At 36.9% G+C, this 15,727-nt stretch overlaps 1 protein-coding gene and 1 pseudogene across 1 annotated transcript; both read left to right on the top strand.

Annotated features, from left to right (window-relative positions):
* LOC138308258 (uncharacterized) overlaps positions 1–15,727 on the top strand; it is a 465,904-nt pseudogene that overhangs the window by 308,622 nt on the left and 141,555 nt on the right.
* On the top strand, positions 850–6,250 carry LOC138308358 (uncharacterized). Its single transcript, XM_069249349.1, has 3 exons — positions 850–1,645; positions 4,124–4,253; positions 4,492–6,250. The coding sequence occupies exons 1-3, from the start codon at positions 941–943 to the stop codon at positions 4,866–4,868; spliced, it is 1,212 nt and encodes a 403-aa protein (XP_069105450.1). The 5' UTR covers positions 850–940; the 3' UTR covers positions 4,869–6,250.

Genomic DNA, 15,727 nt, shown 5'->3' with positions numbered 1-15,727 from the left:
TAACATTATTAATTTATGGGTGCAATTTTATCAATATCTGAACTAATTTCACGTGCAATCTAATATTGAAATAAAACCGACAAACAAAACATTTATGTGGCACTTCTAAACAAGTCGAGTATAGTATATCAAATATGTATGCGTTCTATTTATAATGCTGATGTAATCCTTAGGTCTTCGGCAGGTGTGGAATGTCGTGTCTATAACAATCTTTTCTTTTTCCACGTGCTCTATATAAACATATCGTCGTCTCAAGGGGTGACAATATATACAATAAACGTGGTAGTGGCTGATGTAATTAGCTATGCATGCCGACATTTAATTGCATCACCAAAACCGAACTCGGTTCAAGCTTCAATCAATTACAGGTGAAATATGTGATCATTTGCATCTAAAAATAATATAGTAAATCAATTAATGTTTTACTATGAATGTATACGTAGTCGGGCTTCCCCTTAGTTTCACTTTTTGTTATAAAAATACACACCATTTCATATTGTCGGTGTCTTATTTGTAATCCGGTCTTGGTATTTTACATTCAAATATTTTCATACTGGCGTCCATATCACGCTTATGTATTATATGGATCGACTTACATGAGACTTGTCTTTTCAGTAGTGTGTGTATACATGTGTTTGGTAGACTTATCAGATCGTTACCGAGTCGATATCTCTATCTGAATACCACTGTCGACCTTATACATGCTGAAACACGCTTTCAGAAAACTTAGGGGATTCCCCGACGAGAGTTTTTCCCATTGGGCGCTATTATTAGATATGACGCCCACGTGGAAATTCCTAAACACAGTACACACTATCAATCCCTTCAAAACCCAGGCCCATTCATAAACGTTTTAGACGTTTAACTAGGAGGGTCGCACTACGATGTCCTCAGTTGTCGCGTGAACAGAAGTAAATATACTATATAGAAATCTTACAACATGCCGACTAGTACCCTAGCCCAGGAGTGTAGCAGTCAGGAGGTGAATTTACAAGACGGACAAAAGAAGAAAACTTCAATTCAGGAAAAAAACGTGAAGAAACTTCAAGTTTCGGTGAAACCTCCGACATGCCCAAGTGAACAGGAACACTGCCTGAGTCCTGTTGACAGTGCCCATGTTCTCCTGAAGCCGACGGATCAATATAACCATTTTAATTATGATCAAAAACCATGTCACGGACAATACAGCGTAACAAACGGACATGTGAACGGATACGCTGCTTCATTCGTTCCTTCTCAGAACGGCAAAATGGACTCGTACGTGGACCTGAGCCAGTGTGAAAAAGAAAACAAAAGAAATTTACAATATACTCAACACCAAATGACGAATGGTCATCAGAACGTTCACACTGTTAGTGGACAGTATCAAAAACAGCTACATTCTCAAGACCACTGCTGTGTGTCTATGGAGGGATGCGGTGTTTCGCAAAGCCACGCGTGTTCCAAAGTTACTAGCAAAACTTCGAAATGTCCGTTAAACAAATCGTGTTGTCTCGTTTTACTGATTGTGCTACAGCTTATATGGATGGGACTGTTTGCATGGCTCCTTATAGACAAACTAAACTCTCACCATTCTGATCATGGCGATCATTTAGACAAAGACCACACATCGGGTCACCACCGGGACGACAACCATCCAATCACAGTAAGTCATAGCATTGTTTATATTTCTATTATTGTAAACTACTTTTAATGTAATTCTGAATTATGAACCAGTTAAATGGTTGTTTTCTTTGTGTTTCATATAATGGTGAATATTATGAAATGACTCGGGTATATTGTGTGCTCATATATGCATAATGTTTTCAAGCGCTCAAAATCTACCAAAACACCAATTAAAATTCAATTATTGCTAAATCCAAAATATTTAACATTCTATAATGTCTAGAGAACTCACAACTTCAGTTCAATGTCAATGAATATGTTTCACATAAAAATATATCTGAATCAGCAAATTTTATTGTTCACAAAGCCAATCCTTAAAATGTCCCCTTCCTCTCACATATCTCCGGGAAAGATTTTTCTTAATTTATACCAGCTATATTTCCCGGTTCCTCACCTCCCCACCCCGAACCAACCCCCCCCCCCCCCCCCCCCCCCCCTAATTTTATATTGACCCCATGACCTCTATAAACAGGAGCGCCTACCCAGCCCGGTATAACCATGATGAAATCTTAACCATGGAATGTACAGACGATAATGTTACATGTAATCTCGAGCACGCGGTGTCTGTCGGCGATAAAACACCTGTAACCTACACAAATATAACACAAGTTACACAAATACAACACCAGTCAATAAAACACCTTTATCCTCTAAAATGTAGACTCGTGGAGTCGTTGCACTCCACATGTTTTCTAAACGTCAGCAGTTTCGGTTTTATTTTTTGTGATTTAATATTAACCTTTCGGGGAATTGCTATTTTGTGTGGGGTCCATGTCAAAATTAGCGTGAGTCATCCTAGACATTTACCTGTGCTATATACAGTAGTAAATACACAAGTGTTTACGGATGTGGTTTTAGCTAACCCTAGATATATAATTCAGCTTAATCATACGTATGGATGTGCCGCTGAATGACACGTTTTGTACGACTAAATACATACCCAGTTCTGACTTATAAAATATTCTCACGTAAAAATGAAAACCGAAGTTCGCTTGAGTCTGTGTCTTATAAAACCCAGATCTAAGTATGGTACAACGAAGATAAGAATTAAAACAGTTTCAGTATTTGTACCAGTCAGGGTCTCAAAACTCAGAATATACCATCTCTCCTAAAAGTTAAGATTTGAGTCTTAATCTAAATGAACAATAAATAATATACAAAATAAGGAAGAGGAATTGACCCAGATTTTAAAATGGCGATATTGTGTTAGCCTTTTGTTAAGTCACACATATCGTACAAAAAATGACTCTGGCATTGCAGTGCATGTATCTTAATTATAGTTTTCTTTAAAGATTAGAATCATGAAAATAGAAGACCATTGTCGATGTTTTAAACATGTTATAAACCGAGGTCAGTCTTGATTATTAATTAATATGCCTATTTAATTATATGGTAAATACTGTTGACGTAGTGAAGTGGTATCTTGATATTTCTGCTGTATAAGCAAAAATATACATAACAAACAGTAGATACTTTAAAACTACTACTAATAGATATCTATCAGGGTCTAATTTGTTAAATGTACATGTACACATAGGCTATCATTATTTTAAGTTTCTGGTTTATCTCCTACCGGACTCCGCCGATTGCTGGGTTTTGTCTCACAGACTAAAATCAGTGTTCTGTTTGTGATTTGTCGGCGTAACTGGTACGTATAGTGTACGATATTACAGTACAATCACAACACCGAGATAGCTAACCTTATTTTACAGTCACCCGTGTGACCTTGATGGTCCGGGTTTTCCAAATCCCAACGTCTCTGGGAAAAACGTTTACCGGGTTTATTTGACCTTGACCTTCGCCGCGACAAACACTGCACAAATACAATTTCACAGGTGTCGCTACTGAAATACTTAAAAAGATAATGTGTAATACAAGCTATATACAGGTAAGATTTCCCAGGTGCGATATTGATAGTGTTTGTGTAGCAGATAAATAAAAGGGGATCTACCGATAAACTTCCCAAGATATTTAAATAATTTAATTGTCTCTGCTGCAAAGACAAGGTATTGATGTTTTTTGGCAACTAATGCTAGAATGAAACAGTTCCAGATCTGATATCTCACTGTGGTATGTCCGGCCATTTTTTGATCTTGCGAAATCATTGAGTACTTTGCGCCTTGACGTCAAAGAATGTACACACGAGTTCGGGTACCGGATCAGGCCGGGGTTTTCCACTGCACCAATTCCCCTACCCTATCCTTACAGTGCTTTCCCTATTCCCGACTTTGTTAACACTTGTTTAACTTCAGAAATGTCCCCGATTTTCTTGACAACCCAAACAGCCCACTCCCACAAAACACTTTCTTACACAAAACACCCGCTGTCGTGAAGTAAAACTGCATACATGTGTCAGGACAAGCGTGCTCACCATAAATTAGCATTTTCTGCTTTTTAAATTTAAATTATTTAGACAGTTGAATACATATTGACGTAATTTCCGGTCTTGTCATTGTAGATGTCTCCCCCAGTTAAGATTCCACAACCTCCACATCAGTACCCGACGTACGCTCCACCACAGACGGCGGCCAAACCTACAGTACCCATTGTGGGGATCAAGATGGAGATTGATCCGTCCTTCCTTTCACGTAAGTTTTCACGATTTCTTTATTGAATTGCAAACCGATTGTCTATTGGACAACTTTGAATTCACTTGTGAGTGATGCTTGCGTTTCAAATGCATTGTATAGGTAGAGTTCAGAACCAAACATAAGCTGTTTATTTTTATAACATAGTTATCATATATTCTAGGTCACATTGAAAAGTATTTACCTTAATGTTATTAATAGAACAGCAACACTAACGTTACATGTTTCCGGTTTTCAGGATCTGGTAATATAGTGATGTGGAAGTACCCAGAGGAGCGCCATCTGACGGGAATAGAGTACCACAACGGCTACTTCCGGGTGAATGTGACGGGATTCTACTTTGTCCAGTCGACACTAAGCCTTGACCATAGACGGTCAAGTGATAATGAGAACATTCGTGTGAATCATTGCATGAAAGTCGACGGACATCCAAAGATGGATGTTTGTGAAAACACAGAACTCGCTCCAATCAAAGCAGGGGCGAGTACTGTCCAGGACCCCATGCTGTACCTCGAGAGTGGAACCAGTGTGCACGTGTCAATTAGTCACATGACCAAAATCTACGATAGCGTTACACAAAATAAATTCGTTATGTACCTTCAAAGAGCTGTGTGAATGTGCGGAATGGGTGGAAAATTTATTTATTTGTATTAAAAGTGTCAGTGAGTGGATGCGCGTGTGGTCCATGCATTGTTTAAAAGGGTAAATGAGTTCCGGTGTAAATGCGGTTAACTTCCGGTTGGTTCGTTTGGTACAGAATGCACCCTTTTCATAAATCAGCATGGAATTTTGACATATGATCTCATCTGTTTTCACTGAAATATGTATAATATATCTACATTAAAAGCTCATCAACAGAAGGAATGAGATAACTGTTATAGCTAACAGCAAACTACCAGTCAGACGACGGATTGAACATAGAGATAAACACGTGCTTTCCATCAAGTTTCACAAAGAGACTGTAGCCGTTCTTATCTGATGGTTCGGTGTCCCAGAACTGCACCAATGAAGTGAAAGAATAACTGTTAGTCGTTCTTCTGTTTGCCAGCTTTCCTCTCTCAATGATAGAATGTTTGTCTTTCTTACTCACAGACGCTGTTCGAAATCATGTACATATGTTTGTGGAGTCAAAGAAAATTCTGAAAACCGCAAAACCTGTGTAAAATCCATTATAGGCTATGTAGGAGTGATAGCGAGTCTGATGTTGAGCATGCGCAGTATGTAAGCGAGAGAGCACGTGACGTTTTGCGGTTTGACAATCATAATCAACCGGTGCCTCCAGCGGTGCTAGAAGTTGATCTTGAGTTGCTGTAGATTAGTTTTTCATCTCTTGAGAATAAATCAAAATTTTTGTAATTAAAAATGATATTTATTGTAAGGAGTCGTGAAGGAGTGTACTAGATAGTCTCTTCATCCTTGTCTGATATAAATGTTGCTAGTTGTGTGTATACATGTAGAGCACGTGGTTGTTCTGTAAAAATCCGACAGTAAATCTTAAGCATTGTAAAGTTTAATTATAATACTCGGAGTAGATTTATATTTTTATAAGCATATTCACTAATATAGATTTTGTAAATATTTATAGCATTTAAATTTTGTGGATAACTGGCACATGACCCCTTAACGAAATGGAAAGAATATTCTAAAGTTATCTCCCTTCATGAAGAGTTGTTACCCATGATTCCAATTTGTTTTTAATATATTATTGAGGGTAACATTAAATCTTTCTCAAATAATAACACACACCAACAAATTAATTAAAGAACAGATTAAGAAGTGTTTAATTAATATGCTGATGAACTAGTATTCTATGGAACATTTACTATTCCACCATTTTTATGGGGGTTATTCCGATCCAGTTATTTCGCAATGGAGTTAGTTATATTAACTTGTACTCGTGTAAACAAAGGTTGTTACGTTTTCGAGGAAATGTTTTCATTAAATTTATAATTTGATGTAAAATATTCACTGTGATATTGAAATAAAAGAAAACCATGATGAAATAATTTTGTTGTATAGTTATAACTAATATTTTATTTGTGCGTAGCCGAGATTTCTGCCTGAGTTGTATAGTATAAAACTGGAACTATCGGGCCAGGTATTTTATTTGTGAATATTACCATCAGAATCGCACTTACCTTGGTCTTTTCAACAAATGAATAATTTATCTACTCATAGCCATCCATTTCATCACGCATGCACGTTCTATTGTGTCAACACGGTAGTTTCTTTTCCGCAACTTTAAATTCCCCTCGTCGTCGTCGCCATTTTCTCGTAGTATGCAAATCACTCTTTAATCTCGACGGATTGCTATATTTGGGTAGATATGATATTCATTTGTTGTATAGACTAAGGTTAGTGGTGCGTCTTGGTGGTCAGTCTGAATCGAAGACTACCTGACCCGATACCAAACAGTGTCGGCTTATTCCAGGTTTTCGAGTACTACTGCGCTCTGGCCCTAAACCAGACATCTATCTGTCATAATGTCTAAGTCTGGTGTCAGGGCCAGAGTATCTCGGGCTATTGTGAGCGTAAATATTTCAGAATAACAATTGAATACCAAAAGGAACTAGTGTTCGTATACAGACCCTGTTGTTGGTCTGTGCAGTGTCTATAACGAATTAAAAAGGAATGTAGAAACTAGTGAACGGACACTGGACAGAATATTCCATCCGGTCACATTATACGGACAACGGGCGAACCAGTCGTTCCACTCCTATTATGCTGAGCTCGCAGTAGGAACTTAAACAATTTTTATCCCCCGCCCAACGAAGTTGGCGGGGGATATACAAATGGGTTCCGTCCGTCCGTACGAATGGTTTCCGGAGCATAACTCTAAAACCAGAAGAGATATTTCCACGAAACTTCATACACACATTGGTCTTATGGTCTAGTAGTGCCTCTTGCTATTATAAGGTTTTCACTTTTTGTACTTTTTTTCTGTAACCATGGAAACATTGCTGAAAATGGCAGATTTTTGTGTAAGAATCGTTTCCGGAGCACAACTCTAAAACCAGCAGAGATATTTCCATGAAACTGCATAGAAACATTGTTCTTATGGTCAAGTAGTGCCTTTTGCTATTTTCAGGTTTTCATTTTTTGTACTTTTTCCGTAACCATGGAAACATTGCTGAAAATATCATATTTTTGTACCAGGTTCGTTTCCGCAGCATAACTGGAAAACCGGTTGAGATGTATGCATGGAACTTCATAGACACATTAGTCTTATGGTCTAGTAGTGCCTTTTGCTATTTAAAGGTTTTCACTTTTTGTACTTTTTTTCTGGAACCATGGAAACATTGCTGAAAATGGCAGAATTTTATGTAAGAATCGTTTCCGGAGCACAACTCTAAAACCAGCAGAGATATTTCCATGAAGCTTCATAGACACATTGTTCTTATGGTCTAGTAGTGCCTTTTGCTATTTTTAGGTTTTCACTTTTTGTGCTTTTTCTGTAACCATAGAAACATTGCTGAAAATATCATATTTTTGTACCAGGTTCATTTCCGGAGCATTACTCTAAAACCAGCAGAGATATTTCCACGAAACTTCATAGACACATTCTTTTTATGGTCTAGTAGTACCTTTTGCTATTTTTAGGTTTTCATTTTTTGCACTTTTTCCGTTACAATGGAAACATTGCTGAAAATATCATGGTAAATGGTAAATGTTACTTTGCAAAACTCCGCCCATCTTTGTGTATATAGTCTAACATAAATGTCAAGGCTGTATACCTGATTCAACAATTGCAGCCCCGCTCTACTTGAATTATACTCCATCTTTCTTTAGCTCAACTTCCCTTTTCCTGGGTTTTTTTTTCATACACATAAGTCTCCACAATCAAACTTACTTCAGCTTTGATATCTCCATTGGCGGGGGATCTCAATGACTATGTCCTTGTATAGTCTATGGTGTGTCTTGGCCAGGAAACGGAACTCCGTGTCGAACGCAAAACTAGGGAGACGTGAAGGAAAACGACCTCTCCATCGGTAATATTATACTAGTATTAGCAGCTGTCAAAGTTTTCACAAACCAAACTGTCTAGACTGCCAAGGTTCTACTCTTACGGTGGCTGATCAGTACCATTTCATCTTTTCGTTGTGAAAAGACGAAAATCAACTATTTCAGTATCTCCTGTTTCCGATGCGAAAAGATGAAAAATAAAAGACGAAATTGATGAAACACGCTTATTAGAGAGACGAAAATTAACAAACCTTGAATTTCGGGACATAAAGATGAAATGACACAAATCAGTCATCGTATAGCTACTGTAGTAGTGAAAAAGATATGTTCACTTGACTGACTTTTCCGGAAAAGATATTGACTGACGATATCAACACAAACAAACGTGTTTACAAATACAAACAAATTAAGCGTCCAGACTAAAACGGTTATATAATCGCAGGCTTTGAATTCTAGTGTTATACAGACAAGTATTACATATATTGTCTAATTTGTATCAACCTCTATTTTCCCAAGTTGTCTCCCTTCTATAAACCGACCCCGTTAGACAAATAAATCGAGTACAATCTAAATAAACCAAAATAATATTCAAATTAGTTATTATAATTCAATCTTGAAAAGATAACCTATTCAAAATTCCGAATTCATTTTGGGACTCTAATTTCCATAGAAACATTGCGCCGTCATTCTTTCGTTCATGGGCTAATAAAATAAATTTCTAAGCCAATAAAAAATGCGTGTTATATAACCAAAATTGAAGTATATAGCTACGTAATCAAATCCTGTGGTTCTACTAAAGAAAACAATATAATTACGTGTAGTACAAAATCATAAGATTCTGCTGTAAAATAATGGAGTATTTTCTCCACCGATAAATATGTTATGCTTTACTTTAAAAATACAAAATAAATGGAGCCCCGCAACGAGAAAAAACTTTTTCCAAGAGCACGGGTGTTCCAAAAAGTAGACTCTCAAATTCTTATCACTTGGTTTAGTAATATCATATTTTCCATTATTATAATGTATTGGTTGAAGTTTTGTATAAATAAGATAACAATATTAAAGGAGAATGAAAATCAAACTAAAATCATAAATCGGATTTTTTCGCTAAAAATGTTTATTATTTATATAACATTTACCGGAAAGTGAGGAAGAGCAAAATTCAAAGTAAATATGATATCTATGTGAACACAGGTGTCAGCTACCAGCTAGTGTGATGGTATATACGTGATACATGTGTTCTACATCGTATAGTATAGTAATTAATCTGATTAAATCACCCTTCTGAACATAGGAAACCGAAAATAACAACCGATCTACATTGTAAGCTTAGTGACTAATTCTAAAACAATGACACATAAAAAATGTTATACTGGTATCGTCCAACCATCTGATTAATTAACAGTATATTAAAAACGCTCATGACTGTTTCAAATACTAAAAATCGACCTAATTTTATCGAAAACTTATCATGGTCAGTCTTTAGTTACGTATCACGTTGCCATCCGTCTTATACCCCCTCCCATCTTCCAATTTCATTCACTGGGATCAAGCACCAATTTACAACCAATTGTTTATAAATGTGTATGTATTATAGCCATGTCCCTGTGATTTCAACCCCTGATTGCATTCGTGTGAACAATAAATATGTTATTTAATGTACGACTTTTGACGGTACATGTAGAGCGTGTAAGATGTGACAGAAACGGGGTTAAGGGAGCAGATGAGTGCAACAATATCGTGAGAGACTCTGAACGATATATCCACATGTACATACGGGATAGCATTGTTATAGACGCCCCTCCCTCCCGGGGTACAAGTGTATTAGCCACTTGGTAGGGACAGATGGGGAGCTGCACCACGTGTAACCCTTTCCTGTGTGTGGCGGTTTGTTACGTGGTCGAGAGCCACCAGGACTGGACTGACTCAGATCGAAACAAAAAGTAGATTTAACGGGAAATTCCTGTGGTTTCTCGTTCTCCTTGTTAAATAGGGATCCAGCAGTGACCTTCGACAAGATTAAATGTCAAGCGACATTAAACCTATAGATAGAAAGAATTCAAATTATCCCCTTCCATCTGCCTTTTAATTTGATATGTAGGAATTTCTCACTTACAAATACGTGATAGTAATTTAGAAATACCAAGTTAACAAAATCTATAAAGACTTATCAAGCATTATATAATAAAACAGTCAACGGCTCCACATGAACGATTTTTGAACTTTTGACACCTTATTATCCAATACGTTACTGACCATTAAGATGTATCCTTACCCCATTTTGCCATTCCCCACACCAAATGCTACCCCGTCCCCATGTCCCGACATGAATGTCGCCTAATTCTCATCACCTCTATGACTTTAAATTCCATGTGGGGCAGTTGTAAGGTCTTGACCGATGTTCGATGGTTTTTGCTCCTGGTACTGCGACTATTTTTATTCATTAAACTAATTAAATCAACTTCTTCACTATCTCACCAAATTTAACATTAATCAAGTATAATTTAGTGACAACACAAAAATTAATTGATTATAGAGGATGGTCCCAGGGGCGGATTTAGGTTTTGAGGTTAGAGGGGGCGTGGGACAAAGCAAATCAGGCGAGGGGTCTGGGGGCCGCCTAGGCCCCCAGAAGCTCTCAAATAAATGGTGCAAAATCCTGCATTCTGAGGATTTAATGAACACATTTTCAAGAAAATAATTGAAGCCATTTCAGGATGTTTTTTTATGGTTTTCGTGTCATATTTTTTTATTTGAAGTTTTGATTTTGATTTTTTTTTACTTACAGAATTGCAATATCAAAATCTTAATATTGATATGGACATAAAGCGAAGAAGGGCGGGGGTCTGGGGGCCGCCTAGGCCCCCAGAAGCCCTCGAATAAATGTACACTTTTTTCAAAAAATAATTGAAGCCATGTAAAAATGTTCGTTTATTATTTTTGACGTCTAATGTCATATTTTGAATATAAAGTTACAGAATTGCACTGCCTAAAATCTGAATATCTATTCATAGAGGCCATGGGCTAGGAGGGTCCCACATGCACCCCCCCCCCCAAACCTCCGAACCAATATTTTTCTGAACCCTTATGACCCACTGATCACAAATCCAAATGTTAACATTGCATAAGTTGGGATGAACTTCGGTTATGACGTCATCAAGATGGCCGCCATCTCGAATTTCACTAAAAATTGAAAAATAGTCATAACATTAACATTTTTCAACCGAAGGAGACAAATGAGGTATCAAAATGACCACAATAGAACAACAAATACATATATCAGGACTAAAAAAGCCAATATATGTAGTGATTTCTACGCAGAAATGAAAAAATCGGATTTAAAGCTCAAAAATGGGTGATTTTTCAGCAAATTTTTCATATTTTGTTTGACGCAGCAAAATTTTTTCCCAACAACAAATCTATTATTTCTAATAAGTTTTTTGACCACTTATCAATCAGTTTAAACAACAACAACAACAAAAAACCAATGTTAACATTGTATAGGTTCCGGTTATGACGTCATGAAGATGGCCACCATCTCGAATTTCACTCTAAAAATGAAGAATAGTCATAACACTGATATTTTTCAACTAAAGTAGACAAATGTGGTATCAAATTGACCACAATAGAACTACAAATTACAATTATCAGGACCAAATTAATGTCATATGTGTAGTGATTTGTACGGATTAAATAAAAAAAATAAGCTTTTAAGTTCAAAAATGGTGATTTTTCAGCAAATTTTTCAAACTTGGCTTGACGCAGCAGAAATGTTTCCCAACAGCAAATTATTACTCGTAATCAGTTATTTAAACTGCTATCAATCAGTAAAACCAAAAATAACAACAAAAACATATATAAATGCAAAAAAGAATTATTGTTATACCCTCAAATTTTGTAGATTAGCAGCGTCTCAAAAATAACACAACACACTACTGATAGCGTAACAAATGTAACCTAAGCTAAGCCTGTGTTTCCGTTAATATCATTAACAGTTCCCAAAGCGTTTGTGTCTTTGAAAATGAGCACATTCATTGTTATTTCCTATGCATAGCATAAGCAAAATGTCAGATGGTTACTACAATGTCACTAATATGTCTTTCACTGGTTCTCAGTGATAACCATTATCATTGTGCGTGCTTTCTCGCCTCACTGACCTATCCACTGAAAGAGACTCGGCATATCTGGTAGCTGGTACATGCAGTCCGAATCAGAGTACTCGAGATATCAGTATCCAATTCGTCGAAAGCCAGATCGACGTCTTCGATGTCGATGAGCTCATGTGACACTGCATTACAAGTGCAGTGTTGTTCTAGCCTTTTATGACCCATCCATGACCAGAGTTCACATCAGGAACAACAGGTTCAGGGATGTGGATCTCTTTCAGATTCTAACATGCTGTTTCAGACTTCTCCGACATAATGGAAATTACACCAGATGCACATTCTTCCAATGGTGGAATTGGTTCTCTTTAGCACATAACTCCATAATTCGTATGAAGTACTATTCATCAATCTTGTGGACCCTCGTGCAACCATGAATGGCACAGGTGATATCATCGAGGTCATTTAATGAGGGCATATAATGTTAAATGTTTTTCATTGGGTCTGACTTTCCCCACTCCCTTGAATTTGCTGGTTGTGTCACATCTGGTGTATGCGCAAAGAGACCATTGAAGACTCTCCAGTAAAAAGTTATCTAAAGTGCTTTCCAGACTTGGCAAAGAGTGAAACTTCACTGCAGACCTCATTTATGACCTCAAAGAATCCACACTGTGCCACCTATTGGGCACTGAGGTTCACAAGAATGAGGAAGTGTGCTTCAGGAAATCCGGGTTCTACTAGGTGGAATGAAGCCGGATCCCTATGTATCGTAGTGGAGCACATCAAGCTCCCGGAGTGTCGAAGACGACACTCACACGCACAACGTAAATCGATTAGCATTAAGAATAGTGAAAAGAAATATGTGTCAAGCTAAACACTCTTATATTTCATACACAGATATAAACAATGGCTGTGTCATTCTAATAGACACAATATGTTTCGAAAGCTGTCATGGTATTTACAACTTAATTTGACCCTATAGCTATTTGTTAGAGCTTTTGCTGTAACAATTCAATTGTGACTACTAGTCGACAAAATTTCGAACATGAAAATCGATTATTTTGACTGTCCCACATTTTTTTAAATTCAAATTTGTTTAAGAATAAATCGGTCAATAGTGTTATTTTGAGTGTTAGCGGATTTGGAAAAAATAACAATCAGCCGCATCCGGTGATGTTTTGTAAACCAAATGATTGGTATAACAATTCTCTTTTGCATTTCTATATATTTTTGTTGTTGTTGTTGTTGTTTTAAACAGACTGATAAGAGGTCAAATAACTGATTGTGAATAATAATTTGTTGTTGGGAAACAATTTTGCTGCGTCAAGCCAAATATGAAAAAATGCTGAAAAATTACCATTTTGAGCTTAAATTTTTTTTTTCATTTCCTGCGTTCAAATCACTACATATATTGGATTATTTGGTCCTGACATGTATTTTTTGTTCTATTGTGGTCATTTTGATACCTCATTTGTCTTCTTCATTTGAAAAATGTCAATGATATGACTGTTTTTCATTTTTCAGTAAAATTCGAGATGGTGGCCATCTTGATGATGTCATAACCGGAACTTATACGATGTTAACATTGGTTTTGGTTGTTTTTGTTGCTTAAACTGATTGACAAGTGGTCAAAAAACTTACAAGAAATAATAGATTGCTGTTGGGAAACATTTTTGCTGCGTCAAACAAATATGAAAAATTTGCTGAAAAATCACCCATTTTTGAGCTTTAAATCCCGATTTTTTCATTTCCTGCGTAGAAATCACTACATATATTGGCTTTTTGGTCCTGATATGTATTTTTTGTTCTATTGTGGTCATTTTGATACCTCATTTGTCTACTTCGGTTTGAAAAATGTTAATGTTATGATTTTTTTTTCAATTTTTAGTGAAATTCGAGATGGCGGCCATCTTGATGACGTCATAACCGGAAGTTCATCCCAACTTATGCAATGTTAACATTGTGGATTTGTGATCAGTGGGTCATAAGGGTTCAGAAAAAATATGGTTCGGAGGTTTGGGGGGGGTGCATGTGGGACCCTCCTAGCCCATGGCCTAATACCTTTAGGCCGGGTACGAATGGTCCCTATGTATCGTAGTGGAGCACTGCCTCCGAAAATCACTCGGGCACAGTTTTTCCATACTTTTTTGAAGGTTTTGAAGTAATAGGGAACAATTGTAGCTCTAAAGAAGTCACCATTTTCAGTCTAAAAGTCTTTTGAGCTACAATATTGCAGCTAGGGGTCGCCTATTGAAGGTTTTTATAGGACTAATGAAAGTGTATGTGAACTTTTTTAACGATATAAGCTTTTACTTTTATACATTATCTGTCAGATTAGATAATTCATTTTCCCTAACTTACACAATCTTCATAATTCGTGTATTGGACAATGAAAGAAAAGAAGGCTAGTGGTCTTGTCTATGGCCATACGGTGCCAGGAACCATTGCTATCATCCTGTTTTCTAATAGGGAGCCTTTTGTCATGTGCATTAATTTTTTAACATCGTTTGCCTATCTTAAAACATTATCGTTAAGATATGTTTTTATTGAAACAAAAAAAGGAAGGCATCTGGCCAGGGGTGCACCCAGACCCTAGAAGCTCTCATTTTCTGTCGCATTCCACTTTTTTTCTTTACGCACATTTTCTTAGGACAAATAAAAGACTTCTAGAAGCATTCGGCGTCAGTAGTGATCTTGTAACTGGCGTTTTGAAAGTACACACACATTTGTGAATTGATAGTCGGATTTAATACAGGACTTTAATGCTGATTCAAAAATGTGTAATATATCATTTACAACCTGGAAAACGAAGGGCATGACAGGGCATGGCATGACAGCATATAATCAACCAGCGAAGACTCATGGCCAGCTACAATTCCTTCCACCCACCCCTCCCCCTTTTCTTTTATTGCTAAGGATATCGAGATATAACCTATCAATATTGAATATTAATGACAATAAATTATCTAATATATTGGGATTTTATCGATTTTTTTTTTTGGAAAAAGTAAATACTTGAAGGGATTTACATTGTAACTTTTAAGCGATGGAGATAAAACTTTAACTTACACGAAAAAAAAAAAATAATTATTCCATTGCGCATGGATACAAGTATGTTCATGCATGTATGTACCACAAAGGGAGCTTTCTGTCTAATTCTCACTCTTTATCTAATTCCTTAATTTTTTCCTTTCTCCCTCTTTTTTTCTTTCTTCCTTCTTTTCCTTCCTTCCCCTCTTTCTTTTTCCCTTCTTTTTCCTTTTTCTTTTTTCTCTCTCTCCTATTTTAGGGGGGGGGGGGGGGCGTACGCCGGGTTCGCCCCCCTTGGATCCGCGCCTGGTTCCGAAATTCTACCACTGATCGTCCACCTCTAGGTTTGAATTCCCGTGTGGAAGTTCCGGCCAAGTA

Source organism: Argopecten irradians, chromosome 14 (genome assembly GCF_041381155.1).
Source record: "Argopecten irradians isolate NY chromosome 14, Ai_NY, whole genome shotgun sequence".
NCBI classification, from domain to species: domain Eukaryota; kingdom Metazoa; phylum Mollusca; class Bivalvia; order Pectinida; family Pectinidae; genus Argopecten; species Argopecten irradians.
This window is presented reverse-complemented; position numbering and strand designations above follow the sequence as displayed.